The sequence below is a fragment of the Lingula anatina genome, chromosome 4 (genome assembly GCF_051362555.1).
Source record: "Lingula anatina isolate TDL-2025a chromosome 4, LinAna3.0, whole genome shotgun sequence".
Lineage (NCBI taxonomy): Eukaryota > Metazoa > Brachiopoda > Lingulata > Lingulida > Lingulidae > Lingula > Lingula anatina.
In genome coordinates this window covers 4,202,461-4,216,216 of record NC_141770.1, presented here as the reverse complement: position 1 = coordinate 4,216,216, position 13,756 = coordinate 4,202,461, and the positions used below count along the sequence as shown (strand labels likewise).

The following is a 13,756-nucleotide window of genomic DNA, read 5'->3' as shown; positions in this document are numbered from 1 at the left end:
GTTGCGCTGACAGACAACTCACAACGTAAATAACAAAAACAACAATCTACACGCAATATGGTAACGTGCATATCGGTAACGCAGTGGCAGATTTAGAGGTTTCTGAAAAATATATCGCACCACTATTCCCCTCTTGAAATTAGAATTTTGTCTAACCTTTGTATATTTTTAATTGGAAAATCTACTTATTGATATTATTCCATTTTTTCATAAAAATTATTTGTTTTTCTTATAAAAATTAAAGGGAAAGGGAAAAGATTAGAGGGAGAAAAAGAGAAAAAAAACAATTGAACATGCATATTTTCCCCCAAAATATCCTTTATTACAGTGAAATAATGAAGAACATACATACTATTGGCATGCATGTACCAAAAACAAAAAGACTTTCACTAGTATCTTAAAATGAAAATCAATATATCTTCATACATAAAGAACAATGCACCACCTCCAAAAGAATTAACAAAATTTCAAGTATGGCATTACAGTATGGACAGACCTCTATTCAAACAAATAAAAAAATACATCAATAGAACAATTTTAAATATCTAATTTCCTTGATCTGAAAACAGTAAAGGAACGAACATGACAAACTACACTAATATAATTTTATTTCCATATCTTATTCTTTATTTCACAATACATGCTAACAGATTTACCATCATTTTAATATAAACAACTAACAAAATTGTTAAGATGCAGAAAATGTCAAAAGAACATGTTTACATATGCAACTAAAAAAGCACTCGGAGAGCACAGACCTCTGCCAAGTCAGCAAAGTCTCCACCCAATGCCGTTTCACTCCTAAATTATCATTCTATAATGATTAAGTTTTTTTTATTTTTGATTATTGATTGATTATTGATCCAGATCACCACCAAAAACTATTCATCTGTTCTTTGGCCCACTTCTGACAGTTCCTGAAAATTTCATCAAAATTGTTCCATGGCTTTTTGAGTTATGTGGATGACAGACAAACAGGTAATTAGTTCAATAATGAGACGGTTAACATGCCAAAGAATTGAAAATAGCATAGGTGACAGCAATGTACAGACATGGCTGAAAATAAAAATCATATTTAAGTGAATGTTGCAATGGTGTGGGACAAATTTTCTTCCAGCCTTCTTAAAGCTTTTATATTTGTACAACATTAATAAAATTTCTATCTGAAGACGTCTATACAAATGTCACATGACATACAGTTTAATTAAAGCCAGAAGGAAAAAGCATTATTATGTCTTGTATATTGTAAAATTAAAATTTATCTTCTACCCTTTTCTGAACCAAGACAACAGTTCTTGGAATGTTGAGTACACCAAGGAAGCCAACACAGATGTATTTCTAGGATAATGTATTAAAACAAACTGCAAAGTGCCATTTTGGATTTTCATCTGGATTCTTAATTTCAACTCCGCTGTTACATTAACTAAGCTGTATCATCTCCCTCACATTTTTAAATACAACAAAAATATCATTATTACGGGTCAGATTATACTTGTCATGGAACTTTTTTGTTGGTTGTATTTGCCTTAGCACTTCTTTTAATTCAGTCCCTTAATCCAGTTAATATATGTGCCAACTACTATGTAATAATACAGTCTCATGGTTACGTCTTGCAATCTGTAAAGCCTACAGATTAATCAAGATTTTAAAAATCTGTTAACTGATTTCTTATTGTTAAATTAGCAACAAATAAACCAAATATTGGTATGAGAGTTCTTTGAGGAATATTTTATGTGCAAGCATGAGGGCTAAAGTTTTTGCAAACAGAACATCAGCACAAACACTATATTCAAACAGGAGGACTGACTCTTTAATAGCGTAACATTTTATCTGGAATTATTTAGTATATAGGAATTCCAATTCTTCATCAGAGCTGGAAAGCTGCACTCATACAAGAACAAATATTTTGTATGGGTTTAATATAACACTTCATAATAAAGTTCCATCATAACTACCAACATCTATTCTGCTTTGTGCGAGACATATTCTCTCTCGAATTTTGCTGCAACTGTGGAATGATCATCAAGAGTTTTTATACTCAAAAAATCTTTGGTCTCATAAATCTCTATTAGTGACTAAAACATCAGTGTTGTAATCGGTTTTCCGTTACTGATAGACAGAGTTCCTTATGTGGTATATAGACTGTGATCTCTGATGACTGGTTGTCTAATACTCCATTGGAGTGAGTAGGACTGGTGATGTCCTTTTTTATTTTCATGGATTTAGCAGGTTCTAATCCTGTTTTATTGTCATACACTGGGGTGGAGAAATTGGTTGGTTTGTTGTAGTCTTCGAAATTCTCCATTTTGTTGTACTTTGGTTCCATTGCATCCTACGAGAAAAAAGATGAACACTTTAGACCAATGAATAAAAAGAAAATTTAAAGTTAATGAAGCATAAAATATTTGCAGGCAATTTGTGAAAAAACGACAAAAGAACTAATCAAGAGAAATAATTCATTGAAAAAGTAACAGGACCACCATACAGCAATTTGACAAGAACAATTAAGACTGACATAAGATGAATATAGTCTTTGATACAAGATGTTAAAAGAAACTTACCATGAGACACAGTCACACCTGAATCCAGCGCCCCCTGGTGTGATGAGGCACACGTGAGAGCAGCCACCATTGTTGTCCCTAAAATAGGTAAACCTGTAAACAATAACAACAACAAAGTACATGGTCATATTATATATCAAGAGGCATGTTTTTCATAGCTTCCATGTATTTTGGTATCTACAGGTGTCCTGACATACCTACACTGAAATATTCTACTGCAATCACTCAATTTCTAACATTCTGTAAGCACAAAATACTTAAATTTCTTTTAATTTATTTCACTTATTTTAATTTAATCTTTGAAAAATGAAATAATAAAATAAAAATTCACAAAGTGAACATATATTATCCAAAACTGAATATTTTCAGAGAACAGTTTCATTAGCTCTGTATGTATAAATTCACTTACTCCCTGATGATGGTGACTGACAGTCACAGAAATATTGGAGGTAATACCCACATATTTTACAAGCTCTTGATTAAAAGAAAAACAGTAAAATGAATATTTTCACTTTAATTTATATATGACTAAATAATCATCTCTTGGCAATGTGTACTTGTGAGCTTCTTCAATACTCAGATGGTTCCAGTCAGTCCAATATATCCAGTCTTCAAACACAGCAATGGCAAATATGTGGTCTATTCTGACTTCTGATATGACCAATTAACTGTCTGTTGCTGCCATCAAGGTTGGCATACCTGAAATCTAATGTACATATGTATTTTAGATTTCATGTCATTTAATATATATTAAATGGAAAAAGAAAAGCTCCAAACCCGCAGTGAACTGTCTCCATTAGAAGAAAATCAACTTAACAACCTCCAGACCTGCTTGGCTGTAGTGCAGGTAATAACCTGTGACAGTACCATATACCAAATTATTTTGGTTACATTCCCCAACTGAAGATGTTATAAACAATATAATACAATTTTATTGAAAAAAAAAAGGGGGAAGGCATATTAAGCATATATAAACAAATATTAATTTAGCCACATTTTCCCAATCATAAAAATGAGTATTCCATGATATTATCCTAGAAAATAAATCTATAACTAAAATATGAGACTAACTCAATGTAATCCAGATGTGCATCAGCCCACCACATCCTCCTGGTGACATAGTCAGTGGTCAAGGAATTAGGCCAGTCCAGTTTCTCCGTGATCACAGATGACCAGTTGGTGATGTCCACTCCCACACCAGCAATGTAAAAGATATGACCCCAGTTTGTCCAGTAAATATATCTGGAATTAAATGCCTAACATGTCATACATATTTTAAATTAGTAATATAAATCAAAGGCTCAATATCTGAAAATAATATTTTTTCTAATTTAAGGTTTATTAAAAGACGTACGAAAGCAGAACTGAATAACTTCACTTAAAAGACAAGTAAATAGAGTATTTCAAAATAAATTTATCACAACAGAATTAATACAAAAATGGATATTTGAAATTGATTCAAAACTATAAGGCTTACAACTGCATCTTTTTAAAAGATCCAAGACCAATTGATTTATTGCCTGATATAAATAGAAAGTTAAAAGGATAACAACTGTTCACTTTGGCCAAAACAATAATTTTTCTTGGGGTAAATGACATTTTTCCCACACTTAACAATGCTGAATGAATACATATCTACAAAGTTAGTCATTGTTTTTTTTTTCTAAAAAGAGTTGTTTATACAATCTATTCATTGTGAAATATAGATCTCATACAAAGAGTTGTTATACCTTTAACTAGTCATCAATATAACCCCTTGATTCAAAAGGGCAAGATTAGAGTTGTAACCTTCAGTACTGAAAAAACAAACTGTAAAATTACAATAACAAAAACTACTATCAAGAAAAAAACCCTGCTACTTACTGTCTCTTCTTTTGCAGGTCCACCCATCAGCTGTCTCTAGGTAGCCATGGACACACTTATAGTGGAAAGAGCCCACAGTATTCTCACACAACTGGCTGCACACCCAGGGATCGAGTCTCTTCACATTCATTGATATCTGCAACAGAAATAAAAAATATCTTACTGAATGCTATTTGATGAAGCATCAAATGTATTTTGCACTTGATTTATGTGATGGCCAATGAATTCTGGCACACATATGTATGACTTCAGATGTGAAGAAAACTTGCCTCTGAACAGTATCTCTTTTAATTTTTCAAAATGTTCAAATACAAAGAAAATTGAGTTAATCAGAATTACCTAATATTATATTCTGAACTAACTCACTCCAGGGAATTATATCGGAGTGAATGGAAACAGTTGGGGTGTGACAAATTCAAGCAATATCATTGGTCCTTATCAATAGAGAGCTGATAACAAAAAAACCCTAAGTGTGTAAAGGCCACGTGATTTAACAGAGACGAGCAATAGCCAATCACAGAATACCTAACACAAATTATGTGCATGCGCGAGCACTAAGGAGGGAAATCTCTAGAAATGTACTTCTAAATTCCTGTTTAAGGAGAGTAGATGGGGAAACGAAGCAATAATATGGTACAGTGTATTAGACTCTCTGGACTATGTGAGTACAAAAACTTTTGTGTTTACACCACGTGTGAAGGTAAAATTTGACGTGTTTGCTACCCGTCGTGCTTACGGCCATTACTACGCCATCTTGGTCTTTGTTCGAACCCTAGCCGACCTTTGTTGTTCACAATGCCGTCAGATAATAAAAAATTCTATGCAGTGGCAGAGACATATAGCATTATTCCTGCAATGGTCAATGGCGCAACAAAGTACAAACAAATTCGCTGGGGCCTGCCATAAAAGCTTTAACTCACTACAGGATGCAGCACTATATCTGGACTCTTACGAGATTACCAACGGTCGAGTGTTTGTGGATGAAGATACCAACTTTAGCCTCCACGAATACAGTCCTAATTTATGTACTCTGTCAGAGCTTGAGAGGAACTCTGATTCCCTAGATCAGACCTACGATGACCTGGTCACATAAACCTGACCGGATTAGGTTCACTTCAACTTTAGATGATGGGGGAGCAGACCCTACTAGTAACGCTATGGATGAAATATCTAACCTTTGCTCTCTTTGTAATGAGGGAAGAAGATGAACACATGATACAATGCAATGTCTGTAAATTGTGGTTACACTACCAATACACTGAACTGCCAGCATACCAATTATCTATTCTTACACAATCAACAAGGAAATTCACTTGTATCTGTTGTGTTAAAGTTGACACTGAGATTGTAAAAGCCCTCAATGGAAGGTCAAATATAAACAAACAAGATAGATGTAACAATATCAACATGGCCACACAAACACTGGATTCATTCAACACCAGTCAACACCCACAGCCAACAAAAGAAAGCAGTAAGCCTAATTTTGTGCACATTGCAACACAGAGTGTAACACCCCATTTCCATAGATTAGATCGACCTACTTTAGATCGACCTAACTCCCTGGGGGTTCACGCTAAATAGCTGTCAGCCGGGCGGACACGAAAGTTAATTACCCCCTTACAGCTTGTAGTAGGCAGGACAGACATTTGAGTCGGATTATCTGAAAGTAATCTAATGAGACTCCCTGTGGGGATAGATCGATCTAAAATCTATGGGAATAGAGCCTAACTGTACATTCCACCCACCAGCACTCCCAAACCATGTCTGAAATGACCACCTCAGGGTCCCAGACATCACCTCAACGAGAAGATGAAGGGCCTAACTCAACCAAAGATATTTGTATGTCGGCCCTACGCGACTTTGAAAACAGTGTTATCACCTAATTTCACAGCACTATGAAAAAAACATTGATCTCAAACTAAGACTGCTCCAAAAAGACCTTGAAAACACCACCAGGGAAAGAGACAAGCTTGCTTCTTAGATTGAGACGATGAACAAAGAATTGACACAAACATGAACAGCCCTCGAAAATTCTAAAAAGCTCCAAGAAAGATGAATCTACACAGCAACAACTACACTGCCTTCACACAGACGTAGAACAAACAGCTAGAGAGAAGAACAACAAATGGAAGGCAGAGAAAGGTGAGATCAGTAAAAAGCTTGAAGACTACCTGACCAAGTTGAGTGCCTTTGAAAGAAAAGATTGAAAAACTAGTAAGACAAGAAGCAGAACTGAGAAAAATGAATGACAATTAAGATGAAAAGTTATTGTAGACAAGCCCAGGGAGCCTTATCAATGGCTAATTTTAATCAGCAGTATAGTCAGAAAAATAACATTAAGTTCCTTGATTGGCCAGAATCCCCCAAAGAAGACTTGAGATCTGAATTATGCAAGATCCTCAAGGAGTGAGCAAATTTGAATGTGAACCGGCCCAGCTAACATCCTGGCCATACATCGGATTCCCGGACGAAATGGTGCTGCACTCCCAGTCATAGCCAGAATGGTCAACCAAGAGTCAAAGGTGGAAATAATCAGACATAAAAGGACACAGAAAGATGCATTCTACATGTACGACCACCTCACACCACTAAACGCTGAGCTTATTAAGTAAGTAAAAAACACTAAAAGGTTGAATCAGCCTGGTATTTTAATGGAAAAGTGTTCGCACAGGACTCGAAAGGAAACAAGCATAAATTTGATATAAATGATGACATACAGCAAAAGCTGAAGTAAAACTGTATACATATAACTGAACTGGAAAAACATTAGGTGGCTGATAACCATTAACTATATCTGTTACATAATTAAACTTTATGAACACAGAACTGAACTGAAATTACTAATATTAATAACTATTTACTATAATCATTATATATTTCAGCAAATATTTTTTCTAATTTAAGATTTATTAAAAGATGTGAAGCAGAATAAATGAATATATTATATCTTAACTTAAAGACAAGTAAATAGAGTATTTCAAAATATATTTATCACAGCAGAATAAACACAGAAGTGGATATATGAATCAGATTCAAAACTATAAGGCTCACAATTGCATCTTTTTGAAAAATCCAAGACCTATTGATTTGCCTGATATGAACAGAAACTTAACTAGTCGTCAATATAACCCCTTGATTCAAAAGGGTGACACTCCAGTTGTAACCTTCAGTACTGGAAAAACAAACTGTAAAATTACAATAACAAAAACAACCATCAAGAAAAAACCCTGCTACTTACTGTCTCTTCTTTTGCAGGTCCACCCATCAGCTGTCTCTAGGTAGCCATGGACACACTTACAGAGAAAGAGCCCACAGTATTCTCACACAACTGGCTGCACACCCAGGGATCAAGTCTCTTCACATTCATTGATATCTGCAACAGAAATAAAAATACCTTACTGAATGGCATTTGAAAACAGCATCAAATGTAATTTCCACTTATTTTGTGTGATGGCCAATGTATTCTCGCACATATATGTATGGCTTTAGAGGTGAAGAAAATTAGTTAAAAATGTTAATAATTTTGTCAAATCTAGTCCAATAACAGCAATAAAAATCTGTGATAAGCTGATCAGTTGTCTGTGTCTAATGAAAAGCATTTTCTTTGTACAATATATTTGAGAAATCTGAAAATTACACTGAAAACACTGGCAAATTCCATAACTTAAAATAGTTAAACGTTAATACTTTTGACAAATCTTTTCCAATATTTCTGAAATTTTTACAAATGATGCTTAACAACAATAAAAATCTGTGATAATCTGGAAAAAGAACAATAAAACTGCAAAAACTGAAAATAACATTGGAAAGACTGGCAAATCTCATGACTTAAAATAGTTAAATGTTAATAATTTTGTCAAATCTTGTCAAATATTTTTGAAATAAAAAGTATTTTCTTTGTATGATATATTTGAGAAATCTGAAAATTACACTGAAAGCACAGGCAAATTCCACGACATAAAATAGTTAAATTTGAATAATTTTGACAAATCTTGTCCAATGTTTCTGAAACCTAAAAATATGATGCTTAACAACAATAAAATTCTGTGATAAGCTGATCAGTTGTCTGTGTCTTTTATTAAGTGTCTGGTTTATTGGAAACTGATAATCATGCAGAAGTGTGAGAATTAACAAAAACAAATATTTCAATATTGCAATGTACTATATACTCTCAAAGAAAATAGCAAATGTGATGTTTTGAGTTTGTTTGTGTAAGAGGTTGCAAATTACCTATAACTGTTATCTGAAAAACAATATATACCCATACAATACTTCTCCTTACTATCAATGCCAGATGCAGATTACTCCTTACAATGGGTTTCTGGAATGGGTTGTTGTTATCACAACATTTGACAACAGGCCCGTAGCCAGGGGGGGTTCAGGGGGTTCGAAAGGTAAAATTTGATCTATGTACTTGAGGATTTTATGGTAAAAGGTCCACTTTTTCAGAAAACGAACCCCACCTCTGAAATTGCTGGCTACGGGCCTGGACAATGTCCTAAATCTTGCCACATATCATGTATTGTACACAAGGATAAGACAAAGTGCTGCTCTTGGTGCTGTCTTTCGCTGCCTGCATCTTCATGGTAAGGGTACTCTGGAAAAAGAACAATATAACTGAAAAAACAGAAAATAACATTGGAAAGACTGGCAAATCCCATGACTTAAAATAGTTAAATGTTAATAATTTTGTCAAATCTTGTCCAATATTTCTGAAATTTGTACAAATGATGCATAACAACAATAAAAATCTATGATTAGATGATCTGTTGACTGAAAAGTGTTTTTTGGGACAACATATTTGGGAAAACTGAAATTTACATTGAAAAGACTGGCAAATCTCATGACTTAAAATAGTTAAATGTTAATAAAATTATCAAATCTTGTCCAATATTTCTGAAATTTGTACAAATGATGCATAACAACAATAAAAATCTATGATTAGATGATCTGTTGACTGAAAAGTGTTTTTTGGGACAACATATTTGGGAAAACTGAAATTTACATTGAAAAGACAGGCAAATCTCATGGCTTAAAATAGTTAAACATTATCAATTTTGTCAAATCCAGTCAAATGTTTCTGAAATTTGTACAAATGATGCTTAACAACAATAAAAATCTGTGATAAGCTGATCAGTTAACTGTATCTAATGAAAAGTGTCTTTTTGTGACAATGCATTTGGGAAAACTGAAATTTACATTGAAAAGACTGGCAAATGTCATGACTAAAATAGTTAAACGTTAATAATTTTGTCAAATCTTGTCCAATATTTCTGAAATTTGTACAAATGATGGTTAACAACAATAAAAATCTGTGATAAGCTGATCTGTTGACTGTATTTAAAGTGTTTTTTGGGACAACATATTTTGGAAAAATGAAATTTACGTTGAAAAGACTGGCAAAACCCAGGACTTAAAATAGTTAAACGTTAATAATTATGTCAAATCTTGTCTAATATTTCTGAAATTTGTACAAATGATGCTTAACAACAATAAAAATTTGTGATTAGATGATCTGTTGACTGCATCTAATGAAAAGTATCTTCTTTCGACAATATACTTGAAAAAACTGAAAATTACACTGAAAAATCTGGCAAATTCCACGGCTTAAAATAGTTAAATGTTAATAATTTTGCAATGTGATTATAAAATAAAATACCAAATGTGATGATTTGAGGTTGTTTGTGTAGCAGGTTGCAAATTACCTATAACTGTTATCTGAAAAACAATATATACCCATACAAGACTTCTCCTTACTATCAATGCCAGATGCAGATTACTCCTTACAATGGGTTTCTGGAATGGGTTGTTGTTATCACAACATTTGACAATGTCCTAAATCTTGCCACATATCATGTATTGTACACTTGGATAAGACATAGTGCTGCTCTTGATGCTGTCTTTCGCTGCCTGCATCTTCATGGTAAGGGTACTCTGGAAAAAGAACAATATAACTGAAAAAACTGAAAATAACATTGGAAAGACTGGCAAATCCCATGATATCAAATAGTTAAATGTTAATAATTTTGTCAAATCTTGTCCAATATTTCTGTAATTTGTACAAATGATGCATAACAACAATAAAAATCTATGATTAGATGATCTGTTGACTGTATCTAATGAAAAGTGTTTTTTGGGACAACATATTTGGGAAAACTGAAATTTACATTGAAAAGACTGGCAAATCCCATGACATAAAATAGTTAAACGTTAATAATTTTGTCAAATCTTGTCCAATGTTTCTAAAATTTGTACAAATGATGCTTAACAATAATTTAAATATATGTTGGAATTTACAACAGGTGACTATATACAACTTTTTCAATAGCAGTATATGAATCAGCTGTGCAACAATTTTTGAAATGGAATAATATCTGTAATTTAAAAGCTGGAACATAATTTATATCTTATTTTCTAACACAGAAATTTTAATTTTCTGCATAAAATGAACCCATTACCTCTCAATACATGTGTGTACTATATTGACAAGCAATCTTTACAGCTTCATGAAGGCCATTACCCAGTGGACTACCTGACAACCCATTTCTTTGATATCCATCTTCATTCTAAGTAATACTTACTTCACCCTTCCTCATCACTGTTATCTCTACAGTCATTGTCCTGGTCACATCTTCATGATAAGTTGATAAAGCAGCCATTATCACATACAAACTTACATGGAGGACATGTGTGATCCACAGGAAGACAATAAAAAATACATCTTTAAAATAATCTACTTTATTTTCAAGTGTCTTAAAACTGTTCCTTCAATTTCTTTGACAAAGCAATAAAATACCTGGGTAATTTACATTAAAATTCTTACATCATTAGCAGCACAAATTCACCTAAATATCTGGCATTACATTGAACAAGATGAAAAACTTGCTGAAAGGCTGTGATTAAGCAGCATTACAGATTCAAAAACTCACTGAAATATGTAAAAAATCTAGAAGACAATGCAATCACCTTATGACGATTTATGAAACTCTATTGTTATCTGACCATCTTGAAAATAAGTCTGGAGTCATTGTGTTTTTTTATTTTTATTTTAGTATAGTCCCGTGTCTCCTAGTACAGTGTAGTAGTCTGGAGTCATTGTGTTCCATTGTGGCAGTATAGTCTTGTGCCTCCTAGTGCAGCGTTTTAGTTTGGAGTCAGTATTCCATTGTGGCAGTATAGTCCTGTGTCTCCTAGTACAGTGTAGTAGTCTGGAGTCATTGTGTTCCATTGTGGCAGTATAGTCCTGTGTCTCCTAGTACAGTGTAGTAGTCTGGAGTCATTGTTTTCCATTGTGGCAGTATAGTCCTGTGCCTCCTAGTACAGTGTAGTAGTCTGGAGTCATTGTGTTTCATTGTGGCAGTATAGTCCTGTGCCTCCTAGTACAGTGTAGTAGTCTGGAGTCATTGTGTTTCATTGTGGAAGTATAGTCCTGTGCCTCCTAGTACAGTGTAGTAGTCTGGAGTCATTGTGTTCCATTGTGGCAGTATAGTCCTGTGCCTCCTAGTACAGTGTAGTACAGTGTAGTGTGGAGTCAGATGATGAACTGGAAAAGACAAAAAAGTCAATGACCAGGGTTTTTCCTCAAGATCCAGAATATTAGACTTACATCAAACTTGGACATAAAAAGGAAAGGACGTGAAACGTGGCATCTTCCTTTGAAGCTATGTGCGTTCGGGTAAACATTCGCCCATTGTCTCAGATTTATAAGCTGTTTTGATAGCTCCAAACAGGATTGCCTTTACCACAAAGGGCATTTTGAATTCCTCCATGAACAAACATATCAAATTCTCACACAGCTTCCAAACTGACAGAACAAATTGTATTTATACTTAATCTCTATAAGTTTATTGTCTCATCCACCCGAAGGATTGACTCACGTTATCACCAACTACCTGCCCCAATGACACAAAAAGTCATCGACAACTGCGATATGCTCGCTACCTGTACAGGAGGTCACGTGATCCGCAAAGAGCTCGCGTAAAGCCGATTATCCTCTGATCTTGCTCTGCATTTCATGTCCTTCTCTTATTATGTCCAAGCATCAAATAAACTGCAAAGAAATATTTTATAAAATAAATTTACCAAAAAAAGTGTTGTTGTAAGTTGACGCTCAAGCATACACTGTACCAGTAGTGATATTAAAGAGGTGGGTTTATGGTGCTTTCTGAAACTCAGGATGGTAGTGCTAGTTCATGTAAGTGGACACACCATGGGAAGTTTTAGTTGTTCATAGTTAAGTTCATATATTACTATTTCGACAGATGACTCAAAAGAAACAAGAAAAAGGCCCACTTAAAAATTATATAAGAAGGAATAACGCTATTTCTTCATTTTATTGCCTCACCTTCATAAGGCATTGGGCAATTGCACATGAAAAGGGAATGGCAAAACTGAAGTAGATGACTGCGTGCAATCTTGCTAGATCTCCAAGAGCGCTTTTAATCTGCAGCGTCAACATTCTGAAGCATTTTGTAAAATCTTCACCAGCACATTGCATCGTGATGTGAACAGTGAACAACTGACACAGTCGATACCATATGTATCCGTCACTTTAGATGTCTCATCCTGAACTCACCAATTAAGTTTGTCAATAGAATCTATGACAAAAACATCTATGAAAAGTGTCCTGATGTATGGTGAAACTCAATGTGCAGAACGTTTGATGAAAATTCCGACTTTTCAGCGTCACCCTTTGCCTAGTCTACGCCATATAAAAATTGTTTAGTATAGATGGCGCTATGCAAGAGGTGAGACTTGGGATTTGTAAAGGACTGCGGCCAGTATCAGCAACAGGTTCACCGCCTGCTTTCTAAGAAACTCGTGCGAGGAGGGAGAGAGTTCTGGAACTGCAACAGATATGACCAGGGTCCAGGCACTGTGATATATATTACGATATATTGTGATTTCTATTTAGTAGAAAGACTCAAGGTCGAGAGCTTCAACAAAGCGTCAATCTGATTGGTTTAAAGTTAAAGAAACAATACAGGAACCGTCCAATGAAATTCTTTTATACAATAATTATTCCTGTTTATTGTTTTAGTAAACAAAGCAAAGAGTCTACACAGTCGCTGGTGAGTTTTATTTTTTATTCAATACTGAAATTCTGCAGCAAGTTCAATGTAAGCCCACACAGCGCCTTTTTATCCGTCGTTCATGATTTTTTATGTGATTAATTAATATTCTAAATGAAATTCTTAAAAAATTCTTGTCACATGACGATTTTCTGATCATTCTGGTAATGGTACAAATGTAGTTTACATCACAAACTTCCCAATAAAGATACAGACCTCTATGTATCCCGTTAACATGATTTCTTTAATTTGTTGTACATA

The 13,756-nt window shown here is 34.2% G+C and overlaps 1 protein-coding gene and 2 long non-coding RNA genes across 3 annotated transcripts; 1 reads left to right on the top strand and 2 right to left on the bottom strand.

The window, feature by feature from the left end:
* Positions 1-591: 591 nt before the first annotated feature.
* On the bottom strand, positions 592-5,166 carry LOC106165525 (low-density lipoprotein receptor-related protein 4-like). The gene is made up of 5 exons (XM_087010628.1): positions 5,161-5,166; positions 4,425-4,560; positions 3,119-3,212; positions 2,562-2,654; positions 592-2,332 (listed from the first exon to the last, which is right to left on the bottom strand). Exons 1-5 carry the CDS (start codon positions 5,164-5,166, stop codon positions 2,233-2,235), a joined length of 429 nt encoding a protein of 142 aa, XP_086866754.1. The 3' UTR covers positions 592-2,232.
* Positions 5,167-6,077: 911 nt separating this feature from the next.
* LOC147762100 (uncharacterized) lies at positions 6,078-7,995 on the top strand. The gene is made up of 2 exons (XR_015334232.1): positions 6,078-7,032; positions 7,680-7,995. It is a non-coding gene; the product is annotated as an uncharacterized LOC147762100 (long non-coding RNA).
* Positions 7,996-11,146: 3,151 nt separating this feature from the next.
* LOC147762099 (uncharacterized) lies at positions 11,147-12,993 on the bottom strand. The gene is made up of 2 exons (XR_015334241.1): positions 12,769-12,993; positions 11,147-11,967 (listed from the first exon to the last, which is right to left on the bottom strand). It is a non-coding gene; the product is annotated as an uncharacterized LOC147762099 (long non-coding RNA).
* Between the last annotated feature and the right edge of the window lie 763 nt (positions 12,994-13,756).

Coding starts and splice junctions, on each gene's coding strand:
- LOC106165525 (XM_087010628.1), bottom strand. Junction 3,213..4,424: donor GACCTGCAAAAGAAGAGACA/GTAAGTAGCAGG, acceptor TGGTCATATCAG/AAGTCAGAATAGACCACATA. Junction 2,655..3,118: donor AGTATTGAAGAAGCTCACAA/GTACACATTGCC, acceptor TATTGTTTACAG/GTTTACCTATTTTAGGGACA.